General features: G+C 39.4%; 2 protein-coding genes across 2 annotated transcripts in view; both read left to right on the top strand.

Annotated features, from left to right (window-relative positions):
• LOC134209186 (nucleosome-remodeling factor subunit NURF301-like) overlaps window positions 1-18,642 on the top strand; it is a 130,961-nt gene that overhangs the window by 79,322 nt on the left and 32,997 nt on the right.
• Window positions 16,265-18,642, top strand: part of LOC134210724 (nucleosome-remodeling factor subunit NURF301-like) — a 34,472-nt gene continuing 32,094 nt past the window's right edge. Inside the window, exons 1-4 of the mRNA XM_062686962.1 lie at window positions 16,265-17,430; window positions 17,488-17,617; window positions 17,690-18,115; window positions 18,182-18,511. Coding sequence (XP_062542946.1) covers window positions 16,402-17,430; window positions 17,488-17,617; window positions 17,690-18,115; window positions 18,182-18,511 — 1,915 coding nt within the window. The 5' untranslated portion in view covers window positions 16,265-16,401. The remainder of the gene's footprint in view (window positions 17,431-17,487; window positions 17,618-17,689; window positions 18,116-18,181; window positions 18,512-18,642) is intronic.

Below are 18,642 nucleotides of genomic sequence, written 5' to 3'. Positions count from 1 at the left end.
CATTCAATAAGTTTTCGTGGAAATTTTCTAGAGAATCCGATTAATAATCTTCAAAGCTTCTCAGTATATTTAAAGAACTCTCCGTGAAAATTCCGATGCTTTTCTTGAAAATTCCATGCAATATCCCATTAAATAGTCATCCGTTGAAATCGAAAGAATTTCCTTATAAATTCAAACTATTCCTGTTATTCTGAGTAAATTTCCGTGAAAGCTTGGAATTATTTCGAGATAATTTTAAGTTTAAATGGGCATTCGAAATATTTCCATGGAATTTTAAAATGGTTTCCTACATTCTGCAGATTTGGAACAATTTTTGAAGAAATTGGAAAAAAATCCTACAAAAAATGTCTATAAGACTAATCCGAATATTTGCGTGGAAATTATATGAGAATTTTCAGTTGTAATTTTGATGAGTTTCTCGTAAAAAATTCAGATAATTTTTATAATAAAGCTTTCTTACAAAATGTAATTTTTGCGGAAACTTAGAGTTTTGATGAGAATTCAAATAATTTCTCGTGGAAATTTTCAATGGTTACTCTAAAATTCCGAAGATTTTCCATTGATTGTGAGCGTAATATGATGGTCTGGCTGTTTCAAAGTGTTACGTAATAGCTTTCATCGAAGTGCGAAACCGTGGTTTTCGATTATAGTATCGGGAAGAATTTTTACAACGTGAATCATGTTAAAGATCTAGAGCAACACGACGGATGACAGGCTAACTTTCAGACGTCATTTTCACTACGATCGACAAAGCGCATCCTAAGCTTGGTTTATTTTAAAATCTCAAATGAATTCCGCAATCCTTTATGCTACAAAACCTTATACTGCTCATTGGTACGCTCTCAACTCAATTTGCTTCTGCTGTCTGGAATCCATATCAAGCTATTTGGACTGCTGTGCAATCAAGTTCTTACGATATGCCCTCGCCATCTCCATGGACGGACCCGCTGAATTTACCACCGTATGCAGTCGCTGTGCGTCTGGGGCTGTACTCTTGATAACGGAAATGTGGCGCAAGCCGTTTCATCGCCAAACTTCTGTTATTCGAGTACAACGTCCGTTTTGGCAAAAATTCTATTGTATGCACCCTCATCCCTTCGACCTCGAGATTTGCTCTTCGAAGAAGGCTTAACACCAATTATCTGCCAATAGCTACTTGTCGCTGATCCGTCATTTCAACGAGATGTCGGACCAATTTGACTTCAACATCAGTTCATCGCGTTTCGTCAACAGCTAACAGATATTTTATCAACTGACCTTTAGTTTAAGTTTTCATGAGACGACAGTCAGATGAAATAAGCAAAATAAATAAATATTAGTCAAAGAATTCCGCATTAGTACTTCCGAAGAATTTCGTGATAACGAAAATTTCCATGGATATTTCGTTTATTCATCGAAATTCTCCGAACATTCCGAAGAATTTCGAAATTAAGAAAAATTTCTAGGAACTTCCCAGAAGATTTGAAGGGTTTCTCGAAATTTCGTGAATTTCCTGTTGAAGTGCGACATATTTTTTCGTGAGAATTATAAAGAATCACTCTAAAGATTTTCCGACGAAAATCAAAGATATTCTAGTAGAATCAGCAATAAAATCCAAGTGGAAATTTTGAAATTTTCAAATTTTTTATAGAATACTTCGGAATTTCCCTTAACACAGAAGAATATCAAATCCATAAGTTTAAGCCACAGACTATTACATCAGTGAAACTCATTAGATTTTTCTAGAAATAGAATTATTTCAATAAAGTCTTGCAAAAAATTTGGGAAGATCCTTAAAAAAATCAAACAATAGTGAACCTTGCACATAGCTTCTATCAATCGTTTTTCTAAAAAAGTCTACTACACTTTTTGTAAACCCCGTCCCTTATGAACTAACGTAGACTCATGACTATAATAACAGTGTCGTCAAGTGTCAGAATTGGAACAGAATCGGCTGTCAGTTCATACAAATGCGTTCCAAATGGCAGAGGACCTGTCAAACGTGACACACGACGTTACTCTTATAGGACTCTAACGTGACTTTTCAAACCCTCCTCCCCTCAAGAGTCTACGTGGTTTATGGACAGCCAAATTTACACTTTTCAATAGTAATGACGAATAAACATATCCAACAGAGGATAATGAATACAATATTTTCAAAAGTAGCCAGTTTGTACAGTAAAATCATTTGTTTACTTGGGTCTTCTTCTTCTCATTATATAGCACAAGCAAATATATGATCGATGGGAGGATCAAATTGAAATAATTTTATTTGGTGTACTAAACCAAGTTTGTTTTTCAAATTTTTCGTGAAAAACATTCAACAATTATTTTGTAATCCTCCAGATTTTTCAATTTTGACTGAGTCTTAAAAATTGAAAAAATAAATGATTTTTATAATGCGCGAAGTTAAGGCGCGCGAAATTAGGAGCACATTACGGCACTACTTGTGGCTTTTATTGATCATTGTACGTGTTAGAAAAGGAGACCGTGAATTTTTTTTAAATGGGAAGAATATTATACTCTCTATAATAGAGATGATGCGAATTAACACGTTAGCCGATTTACCGATTGATGTGAATTATCTACATTACCTGTTTTGTTTATTTGAGACGTCATTATGTCGGCGCAAAGGAACCGAATAGGTGTTCGTCGTGCATGAGCATGAGTATGAGCATTATGACCACACAATTCGCAGTTCTACCACTCCGTGTTTGACTGAACTTGCGAATTACAAGAACACAATAAATGGGGCTTGGGATTTAGCTACCCATTCTCAATGCACGTTTCAGGAGCTTAAGTATTTAAAGTCAAAACGGCCAGGCACGTCCTTAAGGTCATATAGGAAGGAAAGAGTTGTTATCAACTCTCGTTGCTACGGTGCGAGTATACCTCTGCATCTCCACGATTGACTTGGGATAGGATATCGTTTTAGTTACAAAGGATAATTTATCTGGACGCACGCCCGCTGGCTATATGAAACTGAGGGGAGATCGTGTTTTGGACGATCGAACGGATGCAGTACTCTTTACTCACTTGCTCGATGGCTGCCGCAAACTATCAAAGATCCATCGAAGAAGCCATCAGAACACAACATTGATGTTTATTATTTTCCGACGACTAAAACGCACCGCACTTCTTGCTCGATGGCTACTCTGCCGATTCACATCAGGTCCATGTCAATTTTGACGATTTTGATTTCCTTCAGAAATAAGCTTAAAATGACCTCATCTTTTAGAAAAAACTAATTAAATAATTGCTTTGTTCTAGAAATTTGAAAAATCTTCTTGTATCTGTCCCATCTATTTTCGCATTTCAGTCACATTCCAGATTTTAATAAACTTTGCATAAAATAAATATAATTATTGTTCATTTAATGGTTTTATGGCAAGTATACAGATAAAGAATATTATGCCAAACTTCCAGAACGATTGCAAGTTTTATCAATTTAGTTTTTTGTATTTCTGTAAATGAATTTGAAAACTTCAGCGGTTTATTACTAAGTTAAAGAAAACTGACATGGGACCTTATGCGAATAGGGCAGTACTCCAAACTCACCGTACAATACCCTAACATTTCGATAAGCGCCGATCGATTTGCTTTCCACATTTGTGGATGTTCTCCCAACAGCGTATCAACTCTTGGTTCATTGCTCCCTCCACTACCGTCCGCCATCTACCCCACCATAGATGGTATGCAACACTTTCCTTTCGAAAACTCCCAGTGCGCGTTGGTCCCCACGAGCATCGTCCAGTCTCTGTAGGAACTACCGGTCTTATAAGCGTTTGTAGATGTCAGTTGTACGGCGGCGAACTCTATTCGAACGGACGTCTTGCGGAGTCAAAGTACATATTCCAGCCACTATGCGTCTCCGAATTTCTCTCGTATCGTTCGGCGGTCCACAGGTGCACGATTCTTCAACCACCTCGATTTCGTCACCACCAGAGAACTCGGGTGGTGGCTCATTGACCTCTTGAGCCTCTTCCTATCATGTACTTCGACGTGTTGATGCTGATTCAATCCGTTTTGCTTCAGTCTGTGTAGGCCCACCCTCTCAAAGTTACGTGCCATGATATCAATGTCGTCAGCGAAACCAAAAGACGGACTATCGTGAAATCGTCCCTCGTGCAATCCCTGCCTTCTATTACTCCCTCCGGCGATGTTAGAATAGCGAGACGAGCCATCACCTGTGTCCTCCCGCGTTTCGAAGGGACTCGAGTACCCCTAGAACTCGAACTACGCACATCGATCCATCGTCGCCTTGATCCAACCGTATCGTTTATCCGGAAATCCTTTTTCGTGCATTAGCTCCATAGCTGGTCGATCGATTGTATCATATCGGCTTTAGTCGATAAATAGATGATGTGGGCACGTTATTCAGCATTTCTGCAATCCTGACTATGGAACACCTGGTCTGTGGTGAGCGTCCCATAAATCCGCCTGGTACTACGAACTCTCTTGCAATTGGTGTTAGTCGGCGGCATAAATTTGGGAGATACCTTGTGGGCGGCGCAGCAATGTGATTGCGCGGTGGTGCTACATTCAGCTTATCGCCTCGTAGATGGGACACGCACCTTCCATCCCCTGCGCAGAACCTCATCCTCCCAAACTTGTAATCACCCAGTGCAGCGCTCTAGCCATGCTTCACCACGTGTTTAAACAGCTCTCCTGTGGTTGGTCAACTCCAGGGCTTTGTTGCCGGGCCGCGATCCCTCCTGGATTTCCTGGAGATTCAGCAGCCGGAAGTCGCATTCCTGCGCGCGTGCTCCTAGATTCTTACCATACCACCGTTGTCTGCCTATATCGTCATTCAGGTGCTCTTCGTAGTGCTGCCGCCACCTTTGGATCACCTCACGCTCGTTCGTAAGAAGGTTCCCGTTTATGTCCCATATCGGGCTGCGGCACGTGCCATGAACGGTTCAACTTCTCCTAGAATTTTCTGCGTTATTAGCGCGGTACAGTTCCTCCGTCTCTTCACGGTCTCGATCTTCCTGCTGGCGCTTTTCCTCCGGAAAATCGAGTTTCTGTTCCGCGCCGTTTGTATAGTGCCTCGTTCGCCCTCGTGCGGTGTTGCGCAATCTTGCCCATGCTGCATTCTTCTCTCAACTAACTGCTCCATTCATCCATACCAGTCGTTTCTCTGATCCGACGCCATTGCCTGCGATAAAATGTACTACTGGTTCAATGTGTAAACAATTGAATTACAATACAATGTACGGTATACACGATGCATTGTTTCTTGATGGTTACAGATTATTATCAACACTGAGGATACAATACATCAACATATTTCTTTAATGTAACAATAGACAATTGTTTTGGAACGTTTTCATTAAGATTCATACATTGATAACTTTGAAACGTTTCTATACATTGCATATAAACTGTTAACAATATTTCTCTAGGCCAAATATGCATTTTTCACTTTAAATTGTATTTTTGAACAGTAAAGCTGTCACAGCGAAATCAAAAATCAATGTTTTTTTTATACAAATCAATACAATCCATTTATTTTGAACAGTTTTGTTCGGATATTCAACAATATATTTACGATACACTCTATTGTTTGACAAAAGAAAGTGTAGAAAAAATCTCAGATTTTGTATAGTTACGATACTTAACCCGTACATTCTATTGCGAAAACTTCATTTTTTTTGAGTAAATGGTTCATAACAATACATTCTAATGTATTTCTATGGTTTCATTTACAATATAATCTATTGCCAACTTAATGTTACTAATAGTAGTGTTACAATAAATTGTATTGTTACTACCTGTATTTTTATTCGGTAGTGCAGCGTTTGCGGTGCTTCAATGGCGGATCGAATATCTCTCAGTCATCTTCAAGAGATGCTGCGCCTAGCTTCTCTTCCGTTGGATCACTTCCAGCTGCTGCGCGTAGTCTTGGCTGATCTACCGTCTTGTGATGCCAATGTTAACCGGCGGACGACTCGACGCGTGTTGATCACCACACAAAGCAGAACTAAATTTCGCGACCGGCCGATAGCTCTGCTTACTGGAAAACACGACTGGATAAGTAACAAACTTTCACTTTCGAAAACCGAATAGGTGTGCAGTGACGAAGTTTTTTTTCGTTTTCTCCAGACGAGAAGTATTATCTACCTTGCTATCCTCTTCAGCACGGGTCCGGAGCCATTATCAACACCTGACTGCTGGTACGCTTCTGTTTACGCGGAGAGTTTAGTTCGTTATCGTATTGGCCAGACCTAAGAACGGCCATACAGCTGAAAGAAGAATGAACGCTCATTAAAGAAAAAGAAATCATGATGAAATGTGCACAAATGGGTGCGCATTCAAATAATTTCAAAAATTTCAACCTATGAGTCCAATCTTTTAACTGGCCGGGGTTCTGCCAAATTGCACAAAAACAAAATTACTCATTTTTAAACAGTTTTTCGTAAACAGATCAAAATGATCAAAATTCAATCATTCAACCCCATAACTGAGGTTATCCTTCACGTCTATGATACTACCGCGTGGTCACTTCCGAATTTGATGAAACATGAAAAAAAAATACTCACTTTTCACTTTATTAGATTGCGTTTCAATAAATCACTAACTGGGCTATGGACCCTATTCCCTCACTGCACAGAAAACTAAGAGTTTAGCTTGGAAGCCGTGAGCTTATGATCGATAATTTAAAAAAAAGTCTCCCTTATTTCCAATGCTAATTTTTCAACCATTTATTTCACTTCAAATTGATCAATAATCTTCTTCTATATAATAAAAATAAGTTGAGATTTCCTTCTGACGATTTAATTCGCGAACAGGTTGACTGATTTTGCAAGATTTTTCCCTAATCGATTCGTTTTGGGATCCTCAAAAGTTGGTGACTTCAACGGCAAAATGTTCAAAATCATTGAATACAATTTTGGGTCCCTTGGAAAACAAAATAAACGCATGGAAATTGATTTAGAGTGCGGTGCTGCAAATTGTTCATTGTGACATTTGCAATATCCGGGCAACTGTTTTCTCGCTAGTAGAAAATGAAATGGCTCTGAACATTTGTCTTGTTGCTACACCACTGAGCTCAGTGAGTCTTTCCACTTTTACAAAACGTATTATATAAACACCTACCTAAATCATCACAGTTCTCGTTAAAGTGAGCGATTTTCATTTGAATTTTGGATTAGGCGCCTTCTTAATTTCTAAGGAAGTGAAGAAACGGAATTAAAATTAAAATAAGGAGATATTCACGGTTGTTCAACCACAGGAAGCTAATGTCAATCAGCAAATCTTATTTTATCTCAATTTGAGGTTAAATAAGACTGCAGCTCATATTTTGTTAAACTACGTTCTACTTGAATTTGAAAAAGTTTTTACGACACAGTAATTTTCGAGTTTCGTATGCCTTACAAAAGGTTAAAACAGCTATCATATACACACAAAACGCGACGCAGACTGAACACAACACTTATGGTTCTTAAAACAAAAAAGTTTTTAAAAATTTTTTTTGTCAACGGTTTCTGGCTGTGTTGCCATCTACAGGACGTGGTCCAACTGGTTCAAATGGGGACGTTCTTTTGTACTGGCTTTGATACGTCAAAAAGAGATGGCATTCACATTATTTTTGTTTCGTCAAATTAGAAAGGAGATGATGATATTGGCGCTTCATCTTCGTTCATTAGCGGCTGTTTAACGGTGGCAATGTAGGACTCCCAGGCGTTACGTTGAGAATACTTTCGGCATTTTATAAACTTGTTGCTTCCAATCTATGGTGTGGTTCTAGGTCACTAGTGTGTGCTGCGAGTTGGAACCTGTCGTTGTCAACTGCGTTCTTATTCTTTTAAACGAACCAGTTTCGCGTGTTGACCAATATACACTGCAGGGCAGTCTTGGCATGGAATTTCTATATGCCATACATTTCCTCGAATCGTATCTTTTAAAGCACATAAACGATCCTTAAAGTGTTCCACTTTATAGACTGCCTGGAAACCATGCTGCTTTAGGGTAGCCTGAACAGCGTTTGTCACCTTCGGGTAAAGGTAAGCTAATTCTTCTAACCTCTTCCTTTCGGGCTGAAGTTTATTCTTTAGTGGCGTTCTGACGGTGCTTTTTCCTTTCTGTTTTTGAGATTTTACAACGAATTCGTCATCGATCCTTCAACCTAGCTACTTCGTGGATCTTTTTTTCTCGCTTCAAAATCTATCTTCTCCATGATTCTCCATGGTATGATATGAACAACCGGTGCGCCATCGAGTGAAAAGCGGCTTGTTTTGTGCACAAAATGGTTTGATTCCGATCAATATACTGATCGTAGATGTGGGTTTACGTAGTTCTATATAATACGTCTGAACGGACTTACCTTTGCAGCTCAAATTTTAGGTAATTCCGCACTATCGAAACTTAGTTTTTCGGCAGATAATATCCTTGATTCAACTGTACGCACTTTCCAATCCTCAGAATGCAAAACGATACCTGAAGTTTCATCCAGCTATAATTCTCCAGAGTACAGAGAAAAAATTCCGGAGAAATCTTGAAATTCCTCAAATGTCTCATATATCCTGAGTCAAATTTCTCCGAAATCTTGAGACAATTACTAAATTTGTTTCTGTAAAAATAATTGTAGTAATATATGAATACATTCGATTCTTTTCTCTACACGGGGATGCGTTTCGTGTAAAACAAGTTTTCAGTTCAAAATTGATAATCCGTGTAAAAAGTTTTATGATTTCTCGACGAATCATACAAATAAGCAACTTTGCAAAATTTTGTGAGATTTTTATTGACCGATAAAAACAGAATCGAGTGTATGAAAATTGAAATTTCGACAATATTATGATTAATATGGTGCGTGTGTTGTTGTCACCCTTACTATCCAAGGCTGAATTATTAGAATTATATTGGGGCTTCTGCTGTCCTCAACTTAAACTAAATTCATCTTGGCCGAAAAGAATCAGCTATAGAGTTTATGGAGTTCTCAAACACAACGTGAGGCCTGTAATCTGAAAAGTGACGTATCGCCATTTCCGAAAAGAGTGTTGACCCTTTATAATATGGGAGCTCCACTTGTATTCGTACCATGGTACAAGGCGACAAGAAAATAATTTCAAGGTATCTCATTTCAAGATTTTTGTACCATGGTATGAATACCACAAGTGTGTCGCCCATGTAAGCAGAGAATCTAAAAATAATTAAAAACAACAATGGGACACAATGTTGACATGGTATTAATACTGTATGTTTGTTATACATAAACAGTTCAGAAAACATTGAAAAATTGGTGAATATGATACACCACTGCCCGGCTAACAGAAAACAGGCAAAAATAAATAAAAGATTTTAAAATTGGTTTTACGTAAAACCAGTTAAATCAAGGCACTGACTTTTTTGTTAAGAGTCCTAGTCGGAAAACGCATTGAATTGAAAAAAAATCGCTTTTGTTCCCAGAGGGGGACCCTTGGAAAAAAAAACTCAATTTCGTCAAAATCCAAAAATCAAATCATGAAAGTGAAGCTTTTTTCACGCTAATCATACTAATAATCTAACAGAGATTCAAAAAATTAATACCAACGAGAAAAAATATATGTTTTGTCGTTTTTTAACGAATTATAACTGAAAATCTCTTCCACTCGAAACTTACGATTCATTCTTACTGTTCTCAAATTAACATTTCATTTTTTATGGCTCAAATTCATCAGGGGTTACTAGAAACAAATAAAAGCCACTACATGGAAATAATAAGTAGAGCTCTTGTTGATAAATAGAAAAACATATAATTTGTTGGTGGCAATATAGTTAACTGCCTTATGGGTTAACAGTACTGCCATCGAGCTCTTTAACAGAAAAAATGGAAAACATGCATGTTGAAATAAACTATACGTCACTTTTCCAGATTACGGCAGTGTCCGTTTGATCATCGTGCTTTATTTTTGTTACAATGTTTTTTCTTGGACTTACTCATACAGTAAGTTCGGTTTTGGGAAATTTTGAGAGATCGAGAATTTCTTCTGAAAATTCGAAATAATTTCTCGTGGAAATTTTGAAATATTTCTTACAATTCAGGATCTTCCGTGCTCATTTTGAAAAAAAGCTATGAAAATTTGGATGAAATTTGAAGAGATTTTCTGCGATTTTGAAGTAGACCTTTCAAAGAAATTACTGAATTTTACAGGAGTCAAAGTCTTTCGTCGCGCTCTTTGTGCATAGCTTTTAAATTTATGAATTTTCAAAATTACTCTCTATGGGGCAATATGGGCATACCTGCAAGAGCAAGATATTTGCATTAATATGCGAACAAGTTCAAATTTTAGTTGCCGAATACAATAATATTATCATCTATTTAGATTCACATAATTACAATAAATTACAACACCGTGTTACTGCGATAGGAACAGAAAAAATGATCATTGCCAATTGATGTCTGTTACGATAAAAGATAAATTTGATTTCAGAAAAGATTGTCGCTACGGTTCCCTTTGTTCTGCTGTCCGAAACATGTGTGGTACACCTGTCAAATCTGATATGTTCTTCTGACATTGCTCCCCTATCCTCGCAGCAAAGATGTTTCGGACAGCGACGACAGCGACATACTTTGTCTAGTAACTAAAATATCTTTGCAAATATGAAAAGTGGCAAATCGATTCAGTTCGCTTATTGTACACTCCCTATCTTATTCCGGGCAGGGTGGTTTAAAAGATAGAGCATTCACTCTTTGCATATTCGAACAAACGGTCTTCTTCCTTATTATTAGCATTACATCCCCACACTGGGGGAACCGCCTCGCATTTTGTGTTCATTAATACACTTCCATAGTTATTAACTGCGAGGTTTAAAGCCAATTCCATTTTTATTATCATGAGGCTATAACACGTTAATGCATGCCATGGAAGTCGAGACAAATTTCCTAGACTGGCACCAGGGTGGAACTCAGCCACCCTCAGCATAGTATTGCTTTGTAGCCGCGTCTTACGCACGGCTAAGCAGGTGCTTGTCCTTTTGCATAAGTTCTGGAAAATGCGCGCATTGAACGGTATGAAGCACCCGTTTTGGACAAAAAAACTTTGAACGTTTTAACCGCAACAAATTTGGTATACCGCCGGAAATAGAGTATAAGAACAACACGATTTTCATACATTTTCATCATGATTGATGATCGATATCTCGATTTCAGTGCATTCGATTTGGCTGAAATTTGCGCCGACTGTTTTAACTTGAACTTTCGATCTTTGGGTAAATTGTATACATCTCTTTGATTTTGACCTCAAAATCTGGAAATATTATAAAGACACCACTTTTTTTATGGGAGCTCCATACAACGGAACTGTCTTTATAATTATTTCCAACGAGCTGTATCAAGCAGAATATATGCATAAATTGAACTATCATTGACTAAAATTCAAGTCATTTTGGAAGCTTTGTGCAAAAAATCAGCCCAGTCGAATCGCTAAGAATCAGATATTGCCTCCCAATATGGCCATTTATGTGAAACCAGCTTGTCTTTAAGGTACACCAAGGCGATTGAAATGCGTAAGTTGAAACAGAAGCTGTAATTCAGAAAGGAAATGATCAGAATGTTCTGATATTTTTTTCAACACACTCGCCTAACGCATCTCTGACTGCCATTCCCGAAAGATTGCAGTTTTCAAAAGGAATCCCTGCATTGTTTTTTTTCGCCCTTTGCAAAATCACTAACTATTTGACGTTGCCAATGAAACAGGTCTCAAGATGTTTGGAAGAGTTTTTCATCAAATTTTCACGGGAGGTAATCATTCAATTTGAATAAGCATAATGATTGAAAAAATCAATGAAAGACCCTTTTTTAATTCTTGTATTTTGTTTGTTTGATATTGCTCTGCATGCTCAACTCATCAGGAAATAGAAATGCGTGGTGCAGGGTAAGTTGAAACAACGATTGAAAACGTCACCCTCGCAATTAAAGTTTTTTTTTCAAAAATTCAACATGTCCGTAAATATTCAAAAACATAAATTTGTAAAAACATGCAATCTTCTGAACATAAATTTAATTAATTTCCGCCCATTCTGTCATGACAACCTTCTACAATCTCCACTAAGAATGAAAAGGGTCATGAAACTGCAGTTTTGAGATTCTTAATCTTCTGATTGACTCTCAGAAAATAAAACATAGAGTATAGTAAACATTTCATTAATCTCCTTTCACTTTCCACGCACTTTCTCCAATCCATGAAGAGTTTATGAGAGATATGATAGCTGGAATTAATGTAATTTATGAAGAAAACAACAGAATTAATCACTGCGCAATATACAAGTAGACAAATAGAAAGCATTCTGAATAGTAATCCGAGTGGTCACCAGTGGAGAAAAATCAATTTGATAAATTTTCAATAGTGCGTTCTCTAGTTCTGCTCTGAAAATACGCTTGTGACTTTGTTGTTGTGGTGACCGTGCCTCGTTTAATATGTGCGTACATCATATTGATATACTTATGTCCATCTTGAAGTACACCATGAGCCCCACTAGCTTAGTAGATAGGAGTGCAACACAAACCATGCTATGCAACCCAGTTAAACTGAAGCGTCTAGATACACCTTCAGTAGCTTGATGCACGCTGATCACCAAGATTGTACCTGCCCTTATTCGCAAAAGTCTCATGTCACTCTCGCCGACTTGAGTAATATGCCGTTGAATTGATCAAACTTGTTTTACATGGACCGAAAACAAAAATTATAGAAAAAAAAATGGTATCTTTCAAAAAATTAGTGTATTCTTTATCCGTATTATGTGCTGTGGGACAATTAAATAGACCATCTTAAGTGTTATTTTTGTGTAAAAGAGCAATGTACCAAAATCTGAATCTGATTTTTATGCGAGTAAATAGTCAAGATGAGACCAACTAAAGTGGATTTGTTTCAAATTTCTAGAACAAACCATACTATTCATCAGTATTTTCTAAACAGGAGACAATTTTAAGCTAATTTCTGAAAGAAAATCAATATCGTCAAAAACTTACATGGGACTCTTTATGGAATCCACAACGTATGTATATCCAGTTTATCCCTCGATGACTTGATTAGCTCACTGAGTACATACATTTTGTTGTATAGGAAAAATTAGCTTACGTCTGAATATAACGTCAGTGTTCAAGCTTGCACCCGATTCGCGGGGCAAGTTGAAACAAGCTTAACAAAATAATAAAATATAAAAAATATTCATAAAAGTTTGTTAGTATTAATTTTTATGTATAATATTTGGCCCGAACTGCCAAACAGCGCAAACGGATTCAAAATATATCAAAGGTGATTTTTTACAGCTTGAATTTAAACTTTCTTACCTTTTCGCTTCTTTTATCAACTTATAAACAACTCTACTTTTACATAGATACAAATCATAATATAGATATAATTTGATTGGTTTTGGTGGTTCGAAAATAATGAGCAGGTTTTCACGCATTCAGTGGATTATAAACTTGCTTATCAGAAATTTCTCTGAAAAATAAATTAAGTATCAGCCTTTATAATGCACTGTTCATCATAATTCATCATGTTGCTCACTTAAACACTCATCTGATAAAGCTTTCGATTTTCGTTTGTTTTCAAGGCTAGCTATAGAGAATAGTATATTCCAAATTATTATACAGTTTCTGTAAGGTTCTTACTTTCAAACTGTATTAAAATCATACCATCCACTGCAATGAAGAAAATTGTCCTCGTGAATCAATGATTCAATATCTCCGGTTCCATTTTTGAACGATCGACACAAATCGTAAAGACTTTCAAGGAATCGTACCGGATCCGGTGTGGCTTCAGGAACGCAACTATCCGCCATTGGAGTTGCCGGCCTCGTCGGAGGATTTGCTAGTTCCAAACAGTATTGTTCTGAAGTGTACCTCGATCTACGAAATCATCAGACGGTTCAGAAATTTGGTACGACTTTCGCCATTCCGGTTAGAGGACTTTGCGGCAGCGATCATGTGCGAAGATCAAAGCCCACTGATGACGGAGATACACGTTATGCTTCTGAAGGCTATTCTCCGGGAGGAAGATTCCCAACAGACTCATTTTGCACCTTTGGATCAGAAAGACAGTGTCAATATAGCGCTTTATTTGACAATATTACGTGGCCAGAGGTGTTGCGGAGTTACATTGAAAGTGATCCTAATTTAGATCAAAAAGTTTTGGAGATACTCACAGTCAACGAGTATCCATTTGTATCAGCAGAAAAGCGTTTGACAGTGTTGCAATTTTTGACGGATCAATTCTTGGTTACGACCACATGTTGCAAGAGGGTCCAATCCATTACGACGATCATTGTCGTAATCTATCACCGGTTGGGAGATTTGCTGTGCTGCGAAACTTGTCCCGCTGTTTTCCATTTGGAGTGCGTTGATCCGCCGTTGGTGGATGTTCCGAGCGAGGATTGGCAGTGTAATCTCTGCAAGCTTCATAAGGTATCTGGAGTGATGGACTATATTACGGCACAAGAGAAACAAGGAATGCTTTGCAGGCAGGAAATTATTGGATATGATCGACATGGCCGGAAATATTGGTTCATCGGCAGGAGAATTTTTATAGAGACCGAAGATTCTTCCGAGGTGTGGTATTTCAGTACGGTCAAGCAGTTCGAATATTTGCTCTCAAAGTTGGATCCTGATGATTTGGAAATGCATCTCTGCAAGGAGTTGGATGAAAGGAAAGATGAAATAATAAAACATATGACTCTCACCGAGACAATAACCAATCAGCAAAAGGGCAATAAAAAGTCCTACATTGAATTGGACAATCAGCGATTGGAGAGGTTGTTGGAAGAAGGACAGGCAAGTAAAAATCCCGATGGAAAAATGGACGTCGACGAGCTGAAGGACGGTGGCGATAGTGAAGCATCCAATGAGAAGTCCAATGATGCACCCAACGGAGACGAGTCCTCGAGTAAGGAAGAAGACGACTCTAAAGCTTCGAGTGACAAGCATGTAACACGATTGAAGACGGGATCATTGGCTCCACGGACTTTCACTGCCGAAGATATGAAGAGAAAGAACTCGTTAACTAAAGAGGATGATGAGTCACGAATAACTCGTAACAAATTAACTCAGATATCTAATGGGACACTCCATTTCAAATTGGGTATGGAAAATGGGTTCAAAGCATACGTGAATCAATACTCCATCAATCCGATTGCGCTGAACAAGCCCCAAAGAAATGAAGACAGGGACAAGAAAAGACATTTGTCGCACAAGTTCTCTCTAACCCAAGCTTCTGAGTTCAAATGGCTCGGCGGAGGAATGAATAGCACACAAACGCAAATTATTTCGACGATTAAACAGAGCATCATCGCGTTAGAACAGGCAGTCGCTTCGCCTTACCTTCACCAAAACTGGACCAAGTTAAGAAAAATTTGGATTGGCGCTATAAGCGCTTGTACCAAAGCAAAAGATTTTGCTCGAATCCTGTGTATTCTGCAGTCCTGCATGAGGAGTGTAATATTTGCTGGTGTGTGGCACGAACAACTTGGTCACACTAAAATGTACAAAATAACGTCGGCCGAGCGAGAAGAAAAAAAGAAACTTGAAAAACGGGAGAAGCGAGAACGAGATGATGAAGAAGAGCGCAACCGAAGCACGTTTAATTTCGTCAAGTATTCGCTCGGACTCAGGCATCAGGTTTGGAAGCAGAAGGGAGAAGAATATCGTATACATGGACAGTGGGATTGGGTCTGGATGTCCTTCAGTCGAAGAAAAGTCAAGAAAATTGGCCGAGAAACAAATGATTTGAGTCACGTTTTGTTACCGATTGTGGCTGAAGTGCACAAGAAGCTTCTGAAAATTGACGCCAAAACGCATGAGGCGTACCAACTCGTACGCAATGGAAGCAGAGATCTTGACTTCTTAACCGGAAATGAAGCATTGGATAGTCGGTTAGAGGACAAATTCAATCAGACGGAAACATTCCACGTTCCAGAAACGTACGATCAAATCGACATTTGTAAGGCACTTTCTACACCAGGCGGCCGAATTTTGTATCCCAAGATCGCCAAGACTGCTTCAGTACTGGACGGATTACTTCAGCGACGAGTTGATCTAAAAGAAGCGGAAGAGCAAAAATTCGCCAAAGTGAAGGATGATGACGACATCGAAGTGAATGTGATTCACAAGCCGGAAACAGTCCAAACACGGCCAGGCGAATGCGTAGAAAAACAACTGCAAACCATCATAAACAGTCGTCACAATTCCAACACAAGGAATCAATTGCCAGTCAATAGACAAACGATTCGACTGAACGGTGAACAGTTAGAATCTTTGATTGAAAAATCCTTCCTCTACGTTCCAAATACCAAAAAGTAAATGCTCTGGTCCAGCAGAGCAAGTGCTACTCGGTAGATTGCGAAAATGGTCAATGTTATTCGCCTTTATGCTTGCAAAAACAATCCATCAAAGATGAACTGTCGCCGCTTCTGAAGCGCGCTCAAGCACTGCAATCCACTCCAATGACCACCCCAACGGCCGGTGTAAAGTCAATCCTTGAGCAGAAACTGACCGAGAATAAGGCGGAAAATTTCGACTCCATGCTGGCCAACTTTACGATGACCCGGTATCGCTCGATTCTCGATGATTGGGACTGTGCTCATCAGCATCTGATTGAATATGACGAACAACTTGTTCAAACTATGGCGGCTCCCAAAATGCCAGACGAACACAACAACAACATAACGAATGAGGTTGAAATCAAGACCGAGGATGCTCCCGATATGGTCGTAAAGGAAGAAATTGTCAGCACGGAAGGTGAGCCGGATTTAAATGTCTCGGAAAAGGTAGATGATAGTTTGAAGCTGAACGAGAACTCCAACTCCATCTCGGAAAACTCGTGCGATGAACCACGCTCCACCCGTCGGGGACGGTCGCGAAATAGCAAAAACAACTCAATAGTTGTTGAAGAAGCTGAGGTCAAGGTTAAAGAAGAGGAAGTGATTGTTTTACCAAAGAAGGAACACAAACCAAATCGCCGATTTGCTCTGCCATCCCGTTGCGTAAAGAAGGAAGAACCAGAAGAGCAAGAGCTTGCATCCGATGGCAGTCCGCGGATTTATTCCGCCAGTGCTACCAAAGGAAAGATTTATCTTCGTAAAGCCCTGGTGCCCGAAGGAAAAGATGAGAAGGTTAAAAGTGAAAGTAAATCGACTGTTGTCGGTCCGGTAAAACCAAAATATCCTGCGGTCAATTACTTCTGGACGCGCAAACAAACTACCTCGATTATGGTTCTGCCCACACATGAGCTGCTCAAATTGGCCCGCAACGGAGGTCGCTTGGCAGTGGCAGGTTTCCACCATGTAGCAAAGAACAACAACTCCGTGTGGCCTTATCCGTGTGCGAGACCATTGTTCAAAACATGTTGGCTGTATCGCACGCTCAATTTGAGCACGTTGTCTGCTGTTGGTCTGCAGTTGCGCATCTTATGGACATGCCTACGGTGGGACGACATGGCCATGAAACCGGTCACAAGCGACGGAAAACATCAGGTAAGCCATGAACGTTGCTTATAAAGTATCGAATTTACAACGTTTCTGCAATTACAGGTGACAACCGAGTCAGAGATTATGTCACTGGAAATTCTCAAACATCGGTACGCGGGAATCTTCAACGAGAGAATGCAATACTTGCGTCGAAAAGTAGTCATTCCACTGGAGCTCCCAAAGACTGTTCGTGGTAAGTAATGATTCGCTTTCAAATCAGCATTCTTTGTCAAATGTTAACGTGTTTATTATTTCCGATACTCAGAGGTGCAATCCATCCGTTCGGGTTTACGAAAGCGAAAACGCGCCGAATCTCCACAGCAAACCGAACCGCAGGTCAGCGAAGAGTGGATCGATGAAGACAAGCTAGAGCTGTGGGAAATCAAGCTATACGGAGAAAAGCAAGAGAAAATTGCTGCGGCACAGGCCCAACATGTCACCCGCACCAGTACCGGGAAGCTTCCTGTTACTCGTCCGACACCTACATCGTCTGGTGAATCATCCAATTCGTCGACTCCAACCAACAACGGCAGTGTTAGCAGCAACAATGCCTCATCGGGTAACATCCAAAACAAATCAGCGGTCATTTCCAGTAAAGCCTCTCGAGAGGAGATCACGGAAAAAATGGAACAGCAACTCCGGATACAACGCGCAGCTCACAATCAGAAACGTGCGATGGAGCTTAAACAAGGTTTGAATTGTTATATTTAATTAATTCATAGTTCAATTGATTTCGACGTTTTTTTTTTCTATCTAGGCCAATCGACGGATGGTGCCACCCCTCCTAAGCAAACAATCGTTCAGCGACGAATAATCGTCAAAAATGCTGACGGCACAACAAAAGTTATTCAGCAAAATATCACCCAACCGGCTCGAGCTTCTCCAACCCCAGCACCATCGGCGACTCCCAGTCCCCAACAATCTAAGGCTCAGCAAGCAGCTACCCCTCCGGCGAAACCCGACGGTCCGCAAAAAGTTCAAATCATTCGGGGCCCAGATGGAAAAGTTAGCGTACGTGGTCTGAACCCGGGACAGCAGCTGATTCAAACCGCCGACGGAAAACTGCATGTTCTCAGCGCAGCACCTGGTACGTTGGAAAAGTTTCTAAAGTTGTACAATAAACGGCGATGTATCGTTCCAGCCAAGAAAGCCGCTGGCGGCCAGGGGGAACGACTTGGCCTTCAAACTTACATTTGTGTTTTCCTCTTATTTCTCTTG

The sequence above is a fragment of the Armigeres subalbatus genome, chromosome 2 (genome assembly GCF_024139115.2).
Source record: "Armigeres subalbatus isolate Guangzhou_Male chromosome 2, GZ_Asu_2, whole genome shotgun sequence".
Taxonomy (NCBI): Eukaryota; Metazoa; Arthropoda; class Insecta; order Diptera; family Culicidae; genus Armigeres; species Armigeres subalbatus.
Note: the sequence above shows the minus strand (reverse complement) of the source record. Positions and strands in the feature narration are given on the sequence as shown.